Raw genomic sequence first — 21,670 nt, forward strand, 5'->3', positions numbered from 1 at the left:
TTCTCTTCTTAGTGGAACTGATAAATTTTGTGGTTGGCTTTACTGGAAACCCTGGGAAACTTGACATCTTGGTTGTTTTTGTTTGTTCAGTAGTGATGACACTTTGATCTTCACAGTCTCGTTTTTTTTTTTAAGATTTTTATTGTGGAATTGGGATGGGAACAGTACTGGGGAATTGGGGGAAGGGGAACAGACAAGTTGCTGTCGTTTTGTTCTTCAGTCTAGTTGTGGAGGATGTTGCTTCACTGGCCCAAGTTGGCACCATCATTGCGCTCTTCCCGGGCTAGGCAGATCAGTCGCCGGCTTCTGGACGGCCGTTCACTGCGGCTGCTGGCTGCTCACGCTGGCTGCTGGCTACACACGGCAGCCCATGGCAACCCACTGCCCCAGGGGCTGCAGCCTACGCCATCGCCGGCGACTCATGGCAGCCCAGCTCCAGGTTGAGCTGTTGTTCAGCATCTTAGCTGTGGAGGGCAGTGTCACTGGCCCTCATATGTGGGATCCGAACCGGGGCCCTCTGGTGTCCCAAGCCAGTTCTTAACCATCATGCCACTCGGCCGGCCCTCTTTTTTTTTTTTAATGCATCCTGTTCACAGAAACATTTAAAAATAATTTAGAGTCAAATCACATGCCATGTATGGCTTAAGTTCTACAAATTGTCTAAAAGGTGCAAGTAGAATATATTTTAAATGCACATTGAAAATGTGTGAAACCACTGTTAAATCACCTGAATACAAGTCCTCACAATCCCAAAGGCAAGAACTAATGTTATTTTTAATTTTCTTTGCCTTTCCATTGGGAATCACTTTCTCCTATGGCAAGGCAGTAAAAGTCAGGATCTAGTTTGAATGGGGGAAATGGAGGGTCCTAGGAAGTGGAGATAAGTGAGTGGATTTCTTCCCATGTCACACTTACACTTGAATATCCTTCCTTACTTGCATGCGTGATGCCGCTCCACTGATATTACAGTATAATATCATCCTGCCTATGAGCCTTAGCTCACTTGATCTCCTATGCATTTCACCTGTATTTGACTACCACACATGTATGTGTGGTGTGCACTGCATTATTTCTCCCCAACAAGAGCTCTGCATTCCTAGTGCATGAAAAAAAAAAAGCAACCAGAAGTGTTGCATTTGAGATACTACTTTAATTGAAGGAGAAATTGAGTTGAAATATCAGTGAACATCAAGGTTATCTTGTGAATATAAAACTTCTCTCACAATTCTAGTTTGTAAATAAAAGTCTAAATTGTCTGTTTACTTAACATCACATGAAGACATTAACAGAAACACTGCAAAAATCTCAAATGTGGAAAGCATGCTATTTATTCAAAATGTGTGAAATGTTATAACATAACATAATTGAACACATGATTCCAAGAACAGTTGTATGATTTAGCTGCAAAAATAAGAAAAGCAAAGACTAGAAAGATCTTCAGAACTAAAAGACCCCTAGGACCTTGATTTTGAGAAGGTTTCTATTGGTGGCTAGTGAGAAATTTGCATTTGTCCATTTTAATGGTACTATGTGTTGTATTATGTTTTGTTTTTATTTTGGATGGGAGTGAGGGAAACCCATCTATTAACATTTTGATTGTTTCTGGGAGGCACCAAGATTTTTTTTTTTCCCGGTACAACAAACGGCATCAACAACATGGGGTCTTTAGAGTAAGCCATATTCCTGGAGACATTTAAGCTGATAGCGAAGTGGGAACCATTTTGTAGCATCCTAAGGAATGGTCTGGTATGATGGAGGTCCTTGAACAGCTGCCACTCACTCCACTTTAATTGAGGTGGGATCCCACCAGACAGAGATAGAGCCAGAGGTTTCTATTTTTAAGTGAAAATCTGCTTTGCTGCTTTGGGCATGAATGCCCAGTTCTGGTGGTAAAGAATTTTCCACAAGACTTATGGGGAAGAGACAACCAGCTATTTATAGTCATGCTTTGAACTTGAAAGAAAAGATGAAAGGAACAGTTAAGAAAAGAGAATCAGGAAGGAAGGCAAATAATGTTTGCCTGCACCAAAAACAAGGTGATATATTGTAGCGTTTAGGCACATTTTGTTGGAGGTCCTACATTCTATTTTAAGCTCATTCACTAGTCACCTGTGGGATGTTAGATAAGGTCTTCTTGGTTTCTTGCAATGGAAAAAATAGGCAGCTACATTATAGAGTTGTTAGAGGGATGTTTGGAGATGATGCATAGAAAAAAACCCAGCAAGTTGCCTGGTGCCTAGAATGTGCCAGTAAACGATTGCTCTTATTCTAGTAGTCAGATCTTATAGGATCAGATTTATCCTAAGTCCTTGCCCTTTTAAGGTTAAACCCATTCCATATTTCTTTTTTGTCTTATCTGCTTACCTCGGTACACAGTTAACAGCACATTCTCTTTGGGCAAGTTTTCTTTGGAAGCCCTGTTGGAAATCTGCTTGGATTCCAAAGTTGATGGTAGGCAATTTTTAGTGGGGTATTCTAAGGTTTTTCGAGTGTGGCCCTGGTGCCCATCTCCTGCTGGCACCCAGGAGAGGGATTATAAATTGTGGCCCAAGATAAGTCGTGAAAATGTATATGTGTAGATTGAGTTTCATCCCTGATCTGTAGGGCACCGCTGTGTGTTGTCACCACGCTAGGCTTTCAAGTTAAATGCGAAGGTTAAGACCTCCTAATATAACCTCCTTTCCTTCGATATAATGTAAAAAAGAAAAATGCTTTATTAATGCAATTACTTTTTATTACATTATACCTAGAGTTGAGTGTTGTGGGCTTATGGCAAATGTCAAGTCATGTCTCCCTACGGAGCATCTATCTAAATCACAGTTTTGATGATAAGGAGTTTCACGTTTTAAAGTGTCATGGGAAAATTTTAAATCAACATAAAACATACTTGGGAACAATGATGGGAACCAACTTTAAGGTCAAAATGCCATCCAAATAGCTTTAAAACGTTCAGTGAGATTTCTGGAATTCCAGGGTCTGACCTACATCTCGATCTCTGATTTGTATCTTACGCTGTCCAGATTCTGATGCAAGGAAAAAACCCGGGGATAGCTTGGAAGTACGCGCTTCCCAAGGTCATGAATGGAACCCAGCCAGCCCCGAGAAGACACAGCCACGCCTGGAGTACGGTGCAGTCCGATTGCTCCGTGTCCTGTGGTGGAGGTAGTTGATTTCTTAATTTCATCTGCCAACTGTCTTCTGAAAACAGGTTCTTTCACTCCTGGCCCCTTTCAATGGTGTGGTTCAAATAAGCAACAAAAGAACTGTCTTTTAGGGGAATCATCTCTGTAAAAAGCAAATATTATTGTACGATGTGAGGATTTTCCTTTGTAGAAAGAAACCAATTCTCAACAAAACTCAAGTCAACCACAACCAGCACTCAAGTTATACATCAGAAACTTATGGGGAGACATATATAAAATCATATTTATAAATTTAAGAAGATATACATATATATTTATGTATTTAAAGTATTTGTCAGCTTATGGTTTAGTTTCTCCCTGTCCTGACTTTTCTGTGGTTATAAACCTCCTGCTGGGACTCAGAGAAGGTAAGGTCATGACAAGTGAGAACACATACAAGGCAGACATAAAACAGCTCTCTGAAATGTGGATACTGTGCCATTCCATTCCCTCAGGGGTGATGTCAGCAAAGTCTCTCAGTAGAAGGATGGATTCAATCTGAGAAATAACCCTTGTAAGGAAGGAAAAGCAACAGTTATCCTCTCCACGAGTAGAAGGCAGGCATTTTATTGGGATCCAAAAACATCACATATTGGTGTGTGAGTCAGTCTTTGTCACACTTGCTCCTTGGGGAAAAGGAAGGAAAGTCCAGAAATAGGTTCATGAAACCAAAGCATGAAGGGTGGTCACTCATTCCCTCATATTCAGAGCACCTGGTGACAGTGGGTCTTCTAACTCCTCAGCCAAATGAGGCATCTTGGAACCAGAAACAGACAGGGATATAGAAACTAAAGAAACTCTTAGGCCTGTTCTTCAGGTGCTCATGCTAATTAACAAAATAGGAGGAAATACTTCTTTAAAAAAAAAAAGAAAGAAAAAAATGCATTTTTATTAATAAACATTTTAAAGACAATATGATATAAAAGAATAAAAATAATCTCCCATAATCCTTTAATCAGCCATAACCAATGTTAATACTTTGGTCTATATCATGCAATTCTTTTGATTATGCAAATAAAAATACATGTTTTTGACACACTCAGGCACATACCGTATGCTGTAGACATATCTTTACACTCTTTTTTACTTAGTCTTGGAGCAGGAGCAGTTTTTTGTATATCAAATGTTCTTTGAGATCATTTGCAATAACTTGCTCGTATTTCAGGGAGAGCACAGTTCCTTGGGAAGGAGATAGAGATAGAGGCAGTCCATTTTCCATTTACAGGGATTAAATCCAACCAAGGGGAGGTGGTTGGAGCAGTGCATTGTGGGATTCCCTCTTGCCCTGGTTCAGCAGTCCCTTCACGTGACTCACAGACCGTGGTGCCTCCGAGGCATATGAGAAGCATGGTCCAGATGATTATTTCTCCAGAAGTAAACTCTTAACTTTAGGGAATCCCAATGTGGTTCTGATTAGTGCCTCCTGAAAGCAAACCTACTTCAACCAAATCGTTATATAGCAGGAGGGACTTTTCATTGCTTCTTAGATTCCATTTTAAGGAAAAGCACCATGTAAATATAAACAAATGCAATTCAAAGAGGAGGCAGCATTCCGATTTGAGGAGCTGACAAATATAATTATTTTCAAAACCATTTTATGCCTCTGCTGAGAGGTCCTGAAATGAACGTTGAAAAAGCAAGGCCGCAGGATGCCACTAAAACAGACAAACAAAAGCCCAGAGTCCTAGCTGACAGGTATGAATACATATTCAGTGAGCTCAACTTTTTGCTTATATATGCATCATACTGGTATGGAAGTAAAAGATGCGTCATGGAAAAGCAGGATCTTAGAGGTTCCACGCATAATTCACCAGGGGTCTTCCTTTGAAGAACACTTCCATTAGATGTGTGCAATGTGAGTTAAAGTTGGTGGGATGTTTCCTTTACAACTGTCCTATTTTCAAAAGGTTATATGTACCATTATATGCTCTAGAATTCACAGCAGTCTGGAAAAGGAAGACGCTACACGTTAAAATGATTACTATATGAAAATGATTATCTTGGGGAAAAATGGGATTCAGATTAGTTTCAGATTTTATCAAAAGAAGGCGTTCTCACACAATATGTGGATCGTAAATAAAATATCAGAACCCTGACAAACCAGAAGTTAAACTTGGAAATGAAATTGAATTGGTTATCTGTGCTTCCTGCTTTGTAACTTGTGATGTCTTATTAGGTTACATAAGTGTAAAGGCCATTTGCTTACGAGATCAAAATACTCAAGTCAATTCCTCATTCTGCAATGCAAGAACCAAGCCAGCAACTGAACCCAGAGTATGCAATGCTTTCTCCTGCCCTGCCTAGTAAGTCATCTGGAAGTGCCTGTCTGGTTATATTTGTACTTTGTATGCCTTTATTATTGGTATGAGATAATTAAACCCTACTGTCAATGCTTCTGATCAAAAGTGATACAAACATAGAATGTCCAAAAAAGTTAATAGAAGAAAGAAGGTAGTTGAGATTAAAATATGTAACTCAAAAAACACAAATTTGCTTTAGATATTCGTTGAACTCTGGCTATGCAAACCTAACCTCGGGATAGAAAGATGTCTTGTTTTTTTTGTTGTTGTTTGCTTGTTTGTTTTTTTAGCCCTTACATGGAGACTCTTCTGAACTAAGGCAGATATTTAAATAACAGATTCCTACATTAGTTAAGCTTACATATGGTTGTGTGTTTAACTTTAGATAGTTGTCTAAGAATTTAAAAATCATAATACTATGTAGACCATGAAACCCCAAATGCAAATTACACAGTAGCAAGACACAAAATAAAAAGAAAGGGGTAGAGGCCAAGTAGTAATCCGCTTCTGATGATGGAACCCTATGGGGAGCTCAGTGGGTTTGTTTTTGGATGGATTTTAGCCACACTATTGTTTGAACCTAATTTTAAGTAATCTTCCCAGCCAAACAGAATCTTTTCTTGTGTGATTTATCTTCTGCCAAATGTATTTATATAGAATTGACAGAGTTTCTTCTAAAGCAATGTTTTGTGTTCACTAATGTTTCAGATCATCTTAATAGGCAGTGTTTGCTTTATGGTGATGCAATTATATTGCACAATCTTTATAAAAAGATTACACATATATTTTTTCCTTACAAATAGTGTATTTGTCATAATTGTTTGGGGTCTTAGCTATCTACCAATCCCATATGTCCAATTGTCAGCCCAGATTTTCTCTTAGAATCTGGAACCGGCTGAATCCTAAACACAAAAAGGAGAAATGAATATGCGGAGGGAGCTTTCAAGGATTTTCCCCCTTTTGCTAAGAAAGATCTGCTTCTAAGAAATATGTGGCCCTAGATGTGTTTAACAGACTGTGTTCTTAACCCTTGTGGAGTAATCTCTCCTTTACGTGGGGTGTGTGTGTGTGTGTGTGTGTGTGTGTGTGTGTGTGTGTGTGTGTGTGTGTGTGTGTGTGTGTGTGTGTGTGTTTATGTAGGTGTAGGAATTGGGAGTTTGCCTGAATGGCAAGCTGATGTTTTACTTTAAGCCTCCTTCCCATCACTGGTTATCTCAGCCAATGAAAGAAAGGGACGCCACTCACTTTTACATCCATGAACAGGGAGAGAGCCGAGGTCATGCCCAACTCCTAGAACTTGACGACTCCACATAGACATGACATTGTGCGCAATGACACGTGGACTGGCTGCGTAACAGACAAGCCCCTCACAATGACTGCCGAGTTAGGTTGGTGAAATGGGCAGGATCTTTGATTGCTTTCCTTTCTTCTCCACCCTGTAATTTATATCTCATTATTTCCTGTTGGAATCATGGGGACTTGCAGGGACTATGCTTCTCTAGGGATATATTAGAAATAAGGTTTAGACTCAGACTATTAGAGCTAGGAGGACAAAGGAATTAATCTGATCGAACTCCATTATTGCCCCATGTAGCAGTCATGTCATATGCACTTACTGTATGCCAGCTCTGAGCTGAGGGCTGGGGTTTGGAGATGAATGACGTGTGTCATCAGTGAACCCACAACCCAATGGAAGAGTTGGATGTGTAATGAAATAATTGCGAAGCAGTGAGATACATACTAAAAAAAATAGTTATCTATAAAAAAGCAGTAAGGGAGACATGGACGCTGGAGAAGTTGGGGCTCTGTGGTAGGGATTGGTGGGAAATGAGGCTGGGTAGAAACTGAGCTTGAGACCCAAATGTGGGGAGCCATGTGTGCCATGCAAAATGTCTATTTGTGTTATGGTTTTTCTAGTACTTTTACAAAATCAGCATCTTTGCCACATAAAGGAAACTTGAATTTGGTAGACAAAATGTCATCTTTTTTATAAGCAGATGTTGAAAATAATTTTACATTATGTTTTGTTTACATCTTATAGATACAAACAATTGTACAAACATAAGGAATTATTTTATTTGATATCATCTTTAACTAAGATAATATGGATTATGCAATGTTGTAGAATACATAAAATCCTTGAACCCATGTGCTAAATTCTCTGGGCTAAAGGTCTTTAATTTCACATGTCAGGCTTGTGGGGGCAACCAGAAAAACATTTATACGACTAGGAAAGGTGACAGAAATGCAAAGATATAACAAAAACATTTGTGATAGTTTTTAAAATGATTCTTAGAATATTTGGTAAACCAGACTGAGTTTCAGACATTGCTACTATGACTCAAATATATGAACGGTCATATATGGTATTTTTTTTTAATGCTAAGCCATCAAATCATAGAATTTCAATGAATCAAAAGTAGCTGTTGAAAAGGATGAATAGTTTCAGTTCATTACCCTTCAAATCTAAACCAAGTCTCAGACTGCTGTGAAAAAGGTGGGCTTGCCATCTTTCAATAAAGAACACAAGGTTATAGCTCTAATCCATCAGTAAATTTTAAGACTAACCAGAATAGTTGAGGGAACTGCCTACTTAGAAATATCCTCTGTGAGACCCTCTTTGATGCGCCCCTCTCCTGCATGGGTGTACACACACACACACACACCCACACCCTCATTTGATCATCTTCCATTAGTCTCATTAATGCAGTTTGTATTAACTTCTATTGTGGCCATTACGAGAAAGTATTGTCTTTATTGGTTAACATATCTGCCACCTTACTGTGTTGTAGGCGCCTTCGTGGAAAGAACATCACCTCATTCATTTTTCCAACCCTAATACCTAGGAGAGTCCCAAAGTTAGCCCAATAAGTTTGGCTGAATGCATGAATTGCCCAGATTTCCAAGTGGCACATGTGACTCCCTATAAGTGGACCATACTAGTGTAGGCATCAAAATCTTTAAAATAATAATTAGTATGAGTCACCCTCATTGATTCTAAAATTAATCTAAGGGTTTCTTTCATCAGGTGGTTAATTTTTTGCAGTAACTGCTTTGGAAGTGATGAGCCAGAGTCTCACGGACGTACTTTTGCTTTTCACTGACAGCTGGAAACCAGGCGAATGGAGTGTATGCAGCAGGCCGTGCGCGCGGGGCCAGCAGAGCCGGAAAGTCCAGTGTGTTCAAAAGAAGCCCTTCCAAAAGGAGGCGGCCGTGCTGCACTCGCTCTGCCCAGTGAGCACACCCACTCAAGTTCAAGTCTGCAACAGCCATGCCTGCCCTCCAGAGTGGAGCGCCGGGCCCTGGTCTCAGGTAACGGAGAAAGACTCGTTGGTCCTGTTCCCCCCAAAATATAGGTGGGATCTTTGGAGGCTCTCAGCTGTAGACACCATTGTGGGAATCACACTGAGCTAATTTTTAATTCGCTTTAGGGATTTTTATGCAACCTGCAGTTTGGGAACCCTTAGAAGTCCAGAAATTAGAGTGGGGGGGGGCCATTTAGGCTACACTAGGGAGCACAGCTAGACAGGATTTGAGTGGCAGAGGACTGGCAGGCAAACTGGCTACTGAATTCTCCAAAGCAAGCAGAAAATACAAAAAATGAGGCCTAAAAAGGATATCTAACTCTTGCTACAGTGAAAGAGGTGGGGTTAAAGGAATACAGAGAGGAGAGTATAAAGTTTACTATTGTCACAAACTCCCGGTGAAAGGTACAAAGTTATCAAGTTGGAAGAGGCATAGAACTACCTATCATTCACAACTCAGAGGTTCGCAAATGGGGGCACGGGGCAATGTCAGGAGACATTTTTTATTTTCACAAGGGGGGGATGGGTACTACTGGCATCTAGTTGGTAGAGAGAAAACTCCTACACACAAGACAGCTCCCCAACACAAGAATAATCTGGTCCATACTGTGCCGAGGGCGAGAACTCTGTTCTGCAATAGCCCACCCTCTGCTAAACCATGGATGGCGAGACAATTTTAGGAAATCATCAAGAAATGCAGGGGTTTCATCGCCTGAACTCTGGGCCAGGCAGCAGCCGCTGCCATGTTTTCCTTTGGGGCACCTTATATTGTTGATTTCTGATTAAGTTTAGCAGTGCACTCCCATATCCCTAACAGAGGTCAGAACAAGGTTTCTTTTTTTTTTTAAAGATAGGACATTATGGAATTTTATTTTTTTAATAAAAAAAATTCTGTTAGGGGAATAAGGAGGTGAGAGTGGGGAAGAATATCTTCCAGAATGCTTAGGTGTCCTTTTAAAATGAGGGACTGTATTCATTGATCACAGAATATCGTGTTGAGCCTGGCCTCTTTCTTTGCAATTAGGAGTTACAGTTTACAGAATTCAAAGGACTGTTTTAGCCAAATGTGTACAATGAGCATGGATAAAAGAAATGGGGGAGTGGGGAGTTTCTTATGAAAAGGAGCTTTTTAGTTCATGGAATTTACCCAAATTTCACATGGAATTATTTTGAGCGCGTATTTTTCTTCTTAAGCTTTATTTTTTTGACTACTAAAACCAAATGTATCTCTTTAAGAACTTGAAAATCATTTGAAACTAGCATGCAAATGGCTTTTTTTTTTCTCTCCATCTCCAGTGTTCCAAGACCTGTGGGCGAGGGGTGCGGAAACGTGAGATCCTGTGTAAGCGTCCGGCCACTGCAGAGGACCTCCCTGACACCCTGTGCTCCAGCAGCCCCAGACCAGAGTCACAGGAGGGCTGTGTCCTAGGACGATGCCCCAAAAACAACCGGCTACAGTGGGTCGTCTCGTCATGGAGTGAGGTATGGGTGTAGATGTACTGCTGGGCTTGGGGTGCTGGTTTTATGAACGCTCGGCTTCCCCACCAGCATCCAGATGCTCAAAGCTTCGTTCTGGTCCACACCCATATACCAGGTCCCTTCTAATTATTAATTCTTCCCTCCTGCTTTCTTCATCAAATATTGATAAAGCGCCCATCGCACTGATTGGGCAGTGCCTGGGCACAGGCGGGACACACCTTCATACAGCATTGGTACAGACACATAGGGAAGGTGTGTGCAGTGCTGTGGTGGGGTCTGTAATCCCATGGGAGAGCTTGAGGCCCACCCAGCCCGCCATCAGGAGGAATCCTGGTCAGAAGAGACTTTCCGGGAAGTGTAAGCCTGAGGGAGGAGCAGGAACCCGGGGAAGGTGGGCCAGAAGCGAAGGTGCACTGTGCATCAGGGAGAGACTAACACTCAGGAAGAATGGAGCCCACGTGTGCTGCAGCTGGAAGCTTCATCAGGAAACAGCCTAGAAATATATCCCATAAACATGGAGCGCGAAGAAATATATCCCATAAACATGGAGCGCGAATTAAAATTTTAAGCAGGGGAACAGGCAGGTTTTCGTTCCAGAGAGAAGGGAACCGATACCAAGCAGGCACGCCCAGCGGCAGGAAAGGCGCTGGCCTGGGCGCTGCAGTAACGACGACCCACGATGGAAGGGTTGCAGGGATGGAGAAAGGTCCTATCTTTGAGAGTTCCCAGAGCAGCCGTCTGGGACCTTCAGGCCTGAGTAGGGGTAGCAGAGAAGGAAGGCTTAAAGCCACCTCCTTGAGTTCTGGCTTGGGAAACTCTGGTGAGTTCACAAACAGGAACCATGAGCAAAGGAGCCCAGCCAGAAGCAGTCTCTGCCCTTAAGGTCAAAAGTGACGGTGAGGTTCACTGGATCTTTCTATCAATGCCCTTTTACTAAGCCTAAATAATAAATATATAGCAATATGTCTCTCTCTTTTCCTCACTCATTTTCTTTGAGACATTAGGCCCTAATGGCTAAGTGCTTGGGCTCAAATCAGACTTACCCCCTTTAAATGCAGCCTTAGGATGTACTGTGGGTGTGACCTTGGGCTCCCCACTTACCATGGCTTCGCCTCAGTTTCCTTGTCTGTACAACAAAGCCAACACTTGCACCTCCCTCCTAGGGCTGTTGTATGAAGCTCAGTGTCATCCTTTATTATTTGATTGTTGCACTGATGCCAATTCTTACTTCCTCAGTTCATCATGGCCCCACACTTGATCCCATCAAAAACAGGTCATGAGGGCCTCGGGTAACAGATTAGAAATAGTCGGTTTTAAAATACTTAAAACAGTGGGCCGGCTGAGTGGCGCGATGGTTAAGAACTGGCTTGGGACGCCAGAGGGCCCCGGTTTGGATCCCACATATAAGGGCCAGTGACACTGCCCTCTACAGCTAAGATGCTGAACAACAGCTCAACCTGGAGCTGGGCTGCCTTGAGTCGCCGGCGACGGTGTAGGCTGCAGCCCCTGTGGCAGTGGGTTGCCATGGGCTACTGTGTGTAGCCAGCAGCCAGCGTGAGCGGCCAGCAGTTGCAGTGAGCGGCCGTCCAGAAGCCGGCGACTGATCTGCCTCACCCGGGAAGAGCGCAATGATGGTGCCAACTTGGGCCAGTGAAGCAACATCCTCCACAACTAGACTGAAGAACAAAACGACAGCAACTTGTCTGTTCCCCTTCCCCCAATTCCCCAGCACTGTTCCCATCCCCCCAATGCCCCAATTAAAAAAAAAAAACAAAAAACAAACAAAAAATAATTTAAAAAAATAATAAAAAAAAGAAAACCAAAAAACAAACAAACAAAAAATTAAAAAATAAAAATAAAAATAAAATACTTAAAACAAAAACGAGTTTTCTCACACTGATTTCATCCTTCTTTTTTTTTTTTTTCCCTGCCCTAACTCAACCTCTGGTTACATCTCAAGCAAGAGAGATGGAGACTAAATATGAAGGACAATTAGTTGGTACATTTGACAATTATTTGGTGGTTCTTCCCACACAGCTGCCTCTGCTCCTCACCCCTGTGCCCGGCCTCCTTGGCATCCACTCCCAGCTTCTTAGTGAGGACTCAGGGAGACCTGGGCCCACAGGTGCTGAAGCCCCAAACTGGACATCCAGATAAACACTACACAGACCCTGGTCTCATCCTCTCTGCCGTCTCCTCTTTTTCTGGACTCTGCCTCACTCACATCCATGTGATGTCTTGGGTCCTGCTGGGCAATGCCTTGGTTTGTTTTATGGTGCTGATGAGCTGTGACTTTGGGAGAGTGACTCAAATTCGCTGGCCTTTGGTGTTTTCACTTGTAACATGATGGACTTGGCGCCCCGTTTTTAGGATCCTTGCATGGGTGTGGTTGACCTGCCATCATCCCCTCCCTCTAATTTCACCTGGATGGTACGTCCTTAGGTTGGAACCCATCGGCTCAGCAGACTTGACTGTGGAGCTCTGCGCACTTACGCCTTTTTTTCTTGGCTCCTAGTGCTCCGCGACCTGTGGTTTGGGTGTGAGGAAGAGGGAAGTGACATGCAGCGAGAAGGCCTCCCAGGGAAAGCTGATAACTTTCCCAGAGCGAAGATGCCGCAATATTAAGAAGCCAAACCTGGACTTGGAAGAAGCCTGCAACCGAGGGGCCTGTCCAGCCCATCCAGTGTACAATGTGGCCGCTGGATGGTATTCGTCACCATGGCAACAGGTGAGCACACACAGATTTATGAGGTTGAAGTGCAACTCAAGAAAAGGAGGCAGTACGATGTAGAGGCCTGACCACCGCATTGTATTTCTGAAACTGATGTTGAATAATACTGTATGTCTACTATAATTATATATATATATATACATATAGTCTCGGGACATGGAGTAGATCGCGGGAATGGATTCAATGGAATTATAATAGATAAGCATGATATCGGGGGTGGGAGGGCAATAGATGGGGGGAGGGGGGTTGTTATCTGGTGAGGGTGAAAAGGGTAACTATTATATTGTTCTGTACACCTGAAACTAACAATAAAAAAAAATAAAGAAAAGGAGGCAGTCTACCCAGGGCTGCTGCTAGAGACCTGCCCATATGTAAAGAACAAAGGGCTTCGGTTCTGGGCCATCTCTACCTGTGTGGCCCTGGGCAAGTTACATAATCTGTGAGCCTCAATTTTCACACCGAAAAATTGAGATATCTTGCACATTTTTCCACAAGATACTGTGAAACATTTAGTATCTGCCTTGTCACATAGCGCTAATGTTTCCCGCTGCTATTAATGTTAAAACCTCCCCTAGAGCCTTCTGTATGCGGCTTATAGTCTCGACTCATTTGGTTGTGTCATGTCTCTGAATCATATAATAGCAGCTGGCATGTGTCAAACCATTACTGTGCACTGAGTGCTCCCCATGCAGTCTCGAATTCGCACTCCATCCTTGAAGCATTCTTGTCCCGTGTGTGTGGATGAGGCCAGGAAAGCTCAGAGGTAGGCAGCTGAGCCAAGGACACCCAGCGTGTTCAGCTCATCGGCGCATAGTGGCACCTTTTCCTCAGAAGACTTAGATGAAGTTTCGGTCACACTGGTTTGGCTCTGACTGTAGGATTGGTATGGGAAGCTCAGTCTAAGAGAACATGTCCTCAGGAATCCAAAGCTGTGTTTTGGTCCTTGCAGCATTCCGACCAAAAGATGTTGCATACACAGCTCTTCAAAGAACGTGCTGCCCCCCACTTTACCATGAAACACAGGGTGGGCAGATGTGTGTGAGCACAGGTGTACGTGTATGTTTCTATATGTGCATGTGTGTATATATTTGTAAGTACACATACATGTGCTATACTGTGGGTGCCAAAAAATACACATTTTTAGAGATGTTATCTATGTATTACTTTTGGAAGTTAAATTGAATTACATTAGCAATGTGTATATGTGACATTTGTTCAAACAGTATCATTAAGCAAATGAATGTTAGCATCATTCACTATCACAATTTTAATACAGTATTTTCCTTTCTTAAAATGTGTATACATTTTTTTGCACCCTGTGCATATACATATATGTGCATCTATACAGTTGAACCTTGAACAACATGGGTTTGAATTGCACAAGTCCACTTATACATTTTTTTTTCAATACTGTAAATGTATTTTCCTCATGATTTTCTTAGTGTTTTCTCTGGCTTACTTTATCATAAGAACACAGTATAGCACACATATAACATATAACATACAAAAATATGCGCTAATTGACTGTTATCAGTAAAACTACCGGTCAACAGTAGGTAGTAGTAAAGTTTTGGGAGAGCCAAAATTATATATGGATTTTCAACTGCACAGGGGTCGGCACTCCTAACCCATGTTGTTCAAGGGTCAACTGACTATGTATGCGATTGGGAGGATCTGGGAAGTAAAACATGGAGGAAAGGAAATTAGCATGATTTTCTCTCCCTACTTAGCTAGGCACTGTACTAGGTGCTAGACCTAGTGCTATGGATTTCTTTTTTAAATTTTTATCATTATCTTATTTAATAGATTTGGAATTTAATTCTTGTAAGGGTAGTTAGATCAGTAAGCAACTGCCAGCATGCTAAATGTGCTCCCCTGCCTGTTTTTGTAAATAAAGTTTTATTAGAACACAGCCATGCTCATTTGTTTGAGCTGTCCATGGCTACTTTCATGCTACACAGGCAGAGTTGAATATTTGCAAGAAAGACCATATGGCCCCCAGACCCTAAAATACAGTACCCTCACCTTTACAGAAAAAGTTTGCCAATTCCTGGATTGATAACAATCATACAGCTATATTTATCTAATTCTAAAACTCATACTCTTTCCGCCAAGATGTATATTTTTCCATCCCAAATACCAGTCCCTATATAGTGATGCTTGTCCAAGATGAAGTCTTCACCTGTCTGTAATAAAAGAAAAAAATAAGGATCATGAGTAAAATTTTCAAGCAAAACAAAATCAGTTTAAACAAGAAAATATCCAGGAAAAAGATGGCCCTTTATTCTTTGGTTATGAAATATTATTTTTTTTAGACACACATGAAAATTTAAGAAAGTTAACAGTCCTTGTTAGTCATCTATATAAAAAATATTCTAATTGAACAATAAAATCATTGACTTCTAGGAAGCACCATACCCACTATGCTAGCTCAGAATTTGGCTGAGCACCGACAGCATACTTCTGTGTATTTCTGTCCTAGCTTTGAACTGTTCCCTCCACTATTGCATCTGCAGAGGTTATTTGGAATTCTTTAAATACTGTGATTAATTGCCTAGATGTGTCTGTATTTGTTTCTGCATTCTTATGGCAAACTTCTGTATTTCTGGAAGCTCTCTTCTTTATAAGTCACTTAACTGGGAGACACTGTTGGGTGAGAAAGCACTAGCCTAAGACTCTTCTAATCAGATCAAATGGCTCCCACGTGTTAGAAGAGAGTCTGGACTGTAAGCCCACAGATCTGGCTCTAGATGACCCCATTTTATCAGCAAGCATCTTGGTAATGTCATAAAGCATGGAGATTCCTTCTCTTTGCTATCACTGACATTCCAGCTGAATGTTTCTAACTCCTTCCTTTTTCCCCTCTCTAGTGCACGGTGACCTGTGGAGGAGGGGTTCAGACCCGATCCGTTCACTGTGTTCAGCAGGGCCGGCCCTCCTCAAATTGTCTGCTCCGACAGAAACCTCCAGTGCTACGAGCCTGTAATACAAACTTTTGTCCAGCCCCTGAAAAGAGAGGTAAGAAAGAGCACACATTCCAGTCAATTTTCCTAGTAGTTTCAGAGAATTTTTCAAAAACCCACCATATTTGATTGTGCAGCTTGTGTATCGCGCACCTCTAGGGGGTGCTATTTACACCAAATTCTGTGTGAACCGTGCTCCTTGGAGCTTTGCAAGGCATAAATCCAGGAAGTTTCTAGCTCAAAATGATCTTGTATGCAGAGAACATTTAATTCTATGGTAAAGCTTTTTAGTCATTGATTCTTACTTTGAAAGGGGGAAATGGTAATCGTGCAAGTCCATTTTTCTAAACTAAATTTTAGTTGAACAAATGAAAAAGTAACCACTGTGTGCCAGAGAGTGAGAATGCAAGCGTGAACAAGAATTGCCCTCAAGGAGCTCACATTTTAATTGAGAAGTTAGATAAACTGCAATTACAGTGAATATGTATTATCCTCGGACAAGAGCTTAAACGTTTCCTCAGTTTAAATCAGTTCAAATGAAGTGCAGTGAGGGGAAAATGGGAAATTCAGTAATCTGGGTGAACTATACCATTCCTCACTAGTGCAACTTATTTTAAAGTAATCTGACAAACACCATGAAATATTTTTTCAGCCTAATCATGTTTCCTTAGGCTAAAGAAACATTTTCCATCATGTACCTGCTGAGTTTGTTGGGGTTTTTTTTGCCCAATCTCTTACCCTATGCTTTCCAATTTGTGGTTAATCAGATTCAGGACTGTCACTCACTTCATCTCCCCTGTCTGTATCACTTCCCATCTCGATCTAGAATGTTTTTTATCTACTTCTTATATAGCCTTGGCTCTGGGCATCACTTTTCCTTCCTCTGCTATCTTATCTGAGGCTTGCACAAGGCTAGTAATAGAGCAGTTGCTCAGAGCCAGACGACCTCTAGGCAATAGAATTGTACAAACCTGCAGCCTTTCTCAACAGAAAGCTTCTGGGGAAAGAAACATGCATTTTGAGCAAGTGGTCTGGGAGAACATGGCCATGTCCTCCTTTCTTCACATATCAATGATTTCAAATTTCCACCCTTTTGGCAGGTAGCCCAGACATACCCATTCATACAAAGACTGTGGGAAGTAGATCCTGGGGCCTTGTCTGCCATTGTAAGAACTACCTTGTATTCTGAGTGGCTGGGAGAGTTTGGAACAGAGGTGGGACATGGCTTACGTTTTCAAAGGATCACTGGGGCCACCATGTGATGGGATGTGTGTGTAAAGGGGAATTTTCGGCAGAAGAATGAGGGCTCCAAGAAGGAACTGTAGGCAGCTCTGAATCACAGAAAAATAGGCTGCAAATTGGGAGCAGCAGGAAAGCTTTGCACCGTGGAGAGCCACTGAGGATGAATTCAGAAGGAACATGAGTGGGTACCTGTGGGCAGTGTGTGGTTTCTGTTAAGCTAAAGGTAAAGGCAACTTCAGGCTTGCATAGAGGAGGGGACAACCACCCCAGCTGTGAATCAAAACATGTATTTACGTTTAGGTTAGACCCTAAATATTTTTGAAGTCAAAAATCCTTGACAATCTAGTAAAACGACTGGGCCCTAATTCTTCAAGCATGTGTTTATGTTGACATAAAGGACATCTTACTTACAATTTCATGTACATTCTGTAGCTCATGAGGCCCTTCTGGATAAGAATCCCTGATGTACAATGTCCTGCTTCCCATCCATAATGAAATCCATTATCCTATTTAAACAACGAAAGAAGTTAGAAAGGACTGGTGTCGACTTAAGTCCACTTAGCTGCAAATTGGCTCTGAGATTTATTGAAACCTACAGTGTTGGCAGCTGGACCTCCCACCCAGGTGTCCCAACTCTCAACACATGAAGCTCTTTGCTCGTGTGGACCAGCAGCAGCACCCTGCATGCTTGTTAGAAATATAGCATCTGGGTCCTCACCACAGACCTCCCGAATCAGAACCAGTGATGTTACAAGATCCTCAGGGGATTCTGGATGTGCTGTTCTAGGTGTGTCCTCTTGATGTTAAATGGCACCTCACAGGCTACTTGGGGAGGAGCAAACATTAATCTCTGGCTAGATAGGACTTTCCCCCGCCTGTTTGCATTTTGCTCATGGCCATTAGTCCCATGTGGTGTCCTAACCCTGCTTTCCCCACTCTCGTGCCGAAGTCCTGATGGCCAATGAGGAGAGCGCTCACAGACAGACGCGTGGAGCCATAGGCGCCCATCTTTTGAAATGAGGCTGCACCTTTTCCTAGCACGCTAAATATGTTTTCTCCTTTTAGAGGACCCATCCTGTGTCGATTTCTTCAGCTGGTGTCATCTCGTGCCCCAACACGGTGTCTGCAACCACAAATTTTATGGTAAACAGTGCTGCAAGTCCTGCACAAGGAAGAGCTGATGCCCGCCCAGCTCCTCGGGGCCCAGGTCTCACCTTTCAGCCTCTGGAGGCACCAGCAGCTCACATGCAGTGTGCAGTGTTTGAGGAGCCGGCTCTGAAGAACAGACAGGCTTCTGATTCGGTTCCCCAAAGCACATGGTACCCTAAAGCACTTGAAAATGGGAAGCGATGACAAATCTGACTTACAGACAAACAAAACATTGATTTGCACTGTTACGCGAAAGAAGTGATGAACCACACTGAGATACGTCAACTTTGGGACAGATCCCCCTCTGACTTTGACAGGGCTCCATGGCAAAGACCTCTGTTTGAAAAGGTCCTTTAAGACTTCAGGTCCATAGGCTGAGGGTTGGAGGAAGCAAATATGGAGGTTAACGTTGACTTGGAGCTCACAGTTTGACTGCAACTGTGGACACCCCAAACCAGGAGTTACACAAGAAGCCAAATGGTGCTCACAATTGTGCTTGCTGCTGGACTAGCAAGCCTCATGTTATGTTTATTCAGTGTGCGTGTGTTGTTTTTATTATGTTTTTAAGGTATATTCTGCTTACAGAAAGTCTCCAAGACTAAAATTCACAACTTGAAAAGTGTCCCAAGGAATATTCTGAACACAGGGCAACATGGACTACTTAAGATCTCCGTTTAATTGAAATTCACACTCTGAAAAAAAAAAAAAAGCTCATAAGAAAGGCAACTATTGGTGCTCTACACATTATATCAACCTCATAACTTTTGGTGCTAGCTGAACAAGTAGACAGGATGCTCAAGTCTGCTCTTTGGGAATCGGAATGGGTGAGATATCCATTCCTGGTAAAAATCCAGAAGGAGTTAAATAGCAAAATGTCAGTGTGCTGGAGGAAAGGAGACCATCATTTGTAATGCTTCCTACATATTATCAGAGCTGCTTGGAAAATTAAAGGCCACTTGTGGTGGTTTCCTACCAACTGACATGTTTAAATTTGCCCTAGGATTTAGTTAACAAGGAAAAAAGTCATAGTGGCAATAGAAAAACCCGTCTGTCTTCCTGCTATGTTAATATTAATAAATCATAATATGCCAAGACCCTTCAATGAGTAAGTATTTTACCATCTTTCAGATGATATTTTCAGTCTTCAAAAGCCAGTTGTTGGTTGGCACTAATGAGCTTAAAATTGTTCTCAATTGGAAAAACACCACACTATTTTGCCAAAACCAAAGTCACTTACAAGACTGTCCTTCTGTAGTTTTTTTGAGATGTGGTTATAAAAGACATATTTATAGAATTCTACTCTATTCCTCAACTTCTTTGATGAAAGTAACCCAGTTTTACTGCTTTAAAAAGTCTCAATTCAAACAGGGATTTGCCAGCTCAGCACAACCAACTACACAGTGGTTTGTTAAATTTAGAGCATCCTTTGTTCCCATTCTAATTAAAATCATGTATTCTGGAGTCGTAGAGAAATCATTAGAATATTCCTTCAACCTACTTGTCTTGGCCTAGAGTAGTGGTCATTTTATCATCGGAAAAAAGTTCCACATCATCACCCCTTGCCCCCTGAAAAAATTGCAAGTTATTTGTACTTTATATAATTATCATTTTATTATTTTATGGAAAAATTAATTTATTAATTAATAGCCTATTATGTGTTCTCACTTGCTTCTCTGAGTGATATTAATTCTGAGGAAAAGTGTTGAATAAAACCATGAGTTATAGAGAAAAGTCAAAATATATGTAATATTTAATTATTTTATAAGTTTTATAATAAAGTGTTCTGTTTCTTTATCTTTGAAACTTGTTAAGTTCTTGAATACATTAGAATTCTGCCAGTTATGTCCAAGGTGATTAAACTGTATAAATGTTGATTAAGAATCTCAGTAATTTCTCAATGAAAATTTGAAAAAAGGTGTGGGGGAAAGATATTAATGATTTTTCTTATTTGTGTATGAGAAAATCAGAAACCATCAAATACTAGGATGAAATGGATGTCATATTTACCATCTTATGGGGATACTGAATTATTTTTTTCTACTCTAATGGTCATGTAAACATTTATTTATGGAAATCTTCCAAGTTAGATAAACCTACCATACATGTATTTAGCTTTTTTTCTCTTTTTTCCTATTTGAAAGTCACTCTGGTAAAATTATTTTGCAAGGAGGAAGAAAAAACTAAGAGCCCAGAAATAAACCCACTCCTATATGGTCAATTAATCTATGACAAAGCATGCAAGAATACACAATGGGGTAAAAACATCCTCTGCAATAAACGGTGTTGGGAAAACTGGACAGACACATGCAAAAAATATAAAATTATTGTAGACCACTTTCTTATACTATATATAAGAGTAAACTCAAATGTAAGATCCAAACCATAAAACTTCTTAAAGAAAACAGGCAGTATCTCTTTGATATCACTCTTAACAATGTTACTTGGATCTATCTCCTTGGGCAAGAAAAACAAAAGAAAAAATAAATGGGCATACATCAAACTAAAAGGTTTTTACACAGTGAAAGAAACCATCTTCAAAATGAAAAAACCTGAATGGGAGAAGATATTTGCCAATGATATATCAATAAGGGGTTAATATCCAAAATATATATGAAATTCATACAACTTACCATCAAAAAGAAACAATCCAATTAAAAAATGGGGCAGATATTTCTCCAAAGAAGACATGCAGATGGCCAATAGACACATGAAAAGATGCTCAAGGTCACTAATCATCAGAGAAATGCAAATTAAAATCACAATGAGCTATCAGTTTACACCTGTCAGAATGGCTATCATAAATAAATGAACAAGTGTTGGTGAAGATGTGGAGAAAAGGGAACCCTTATGCATTGTTGGTGGGATTGTAAATTAGTGCAGCCACTATGGAAAACAGTATGGAGGTTCCTCAAAAATTAAAAATAGAGCTACACTATAACCCAGCATTCCACTTCTGGGTATTTATCTGAAGAAACCCAAAACACCAATTTGAAAAGATATATTCACCCCTGTGTTCATTGTGGCATTGGTTACAATAGCCAAGATATGGAAGCAATATCAGTTTCCATCGATAGACAAGTGGACAAAGAAGATGTACTACCACACTCACATACACAACGGAATATTAGCCATAAAAAATGAAATCTTGCCATTGGGACAATATGGATGGACCTATGCCGAGTGAAATAAGTTGGACAAAGACAAATACTATATAATTTTACTTATATGCGGAAGCTAAAAAACAAAAGATATGAACAAACAAAACAAACTCATAGATACAGAGAACAAATTGATGGTTACCAGATGGTTGGGGGGTTGG

General features: G+C 41.1%; 1 protein-coding gene and 1 long non-coding RNA gene across 6 annotated transcripts in view; one reads left to right on the forward strand and one right to left on the reverse strand.

Annotated features, from left to right (window-relative positions):
• Positions 1-20,154, forward strand: part of ADAMTS18 (ADAM metallopeptidase with thrombospondin type 1 motif 18) — a 144,134-nt gene extending 123,980 nt beyond the window's left edge. For all 5 annotated transcript variants that reach the window (XM_019646441.1, XM_019646438.1, XM_019646439.1 and 2 more), the window contains 7 exons: positions 3,021-3,162; positions 5,359-5,485; positions 8,590-8,794; positions 10,084-10,269; positions 12,782-12,994; positions 15,868-16,015; positions 18,268-20,154. In XM_019646441.1, the coding sequence (XP_019501986.1) occupies positions 3,021-3,162; positions 5,359-5,485; positions 8,590-8,794; positions 10,084-10,269; positions 12,782-12,994; positions 15,868-16,015; positions 18,268-18,383 (1,137 nt within the window). In that variant the 3' untranslated portion in view covers positions 18,384-20,154. The remainder of the gene's footprint in view (positions 1-3,020; positions 3,163-5,358; positions 5,486-8,589; positions 8,795-10,083; positions 10,270-12,781; positions 12,995-15,867; positions 16,016-18,267) is intronic.
• On the reverse strand, positions 14,371-18,261 carry LOC109384809 (uncharacterized). The gene is made up of 3 exons (XR_002124494.1): positions 17,614-18,261; positions 15,879-16,003; positions 14,371-15,183 (listed from the first exon to the last, which is right to left on the reverse strand). It is a non-coding gene; the product is annotated as an uncharacterized LOC109384809 (long non-coding RNA).
• Positions 20,155-21,670: the final 1,516 nt, after the last annotated feature.

The sequence above is a fragment of the Hipposideros armiger genome, unplaced genomic scaffold, assembly GCF_001890085.2.
Source record: "Hipposideros armiger isolate ML-2016 unplaced genomic scaffold, ASM189008v1 scaffold_102, whole genome shotgun sequence".
Taxonomy (NCBI): Eukaryota; Metazoa; Chordata; class Mammalia; order Chiroptera; family Hipposideridae; genus Hipposideros; species Hipposideros armiger.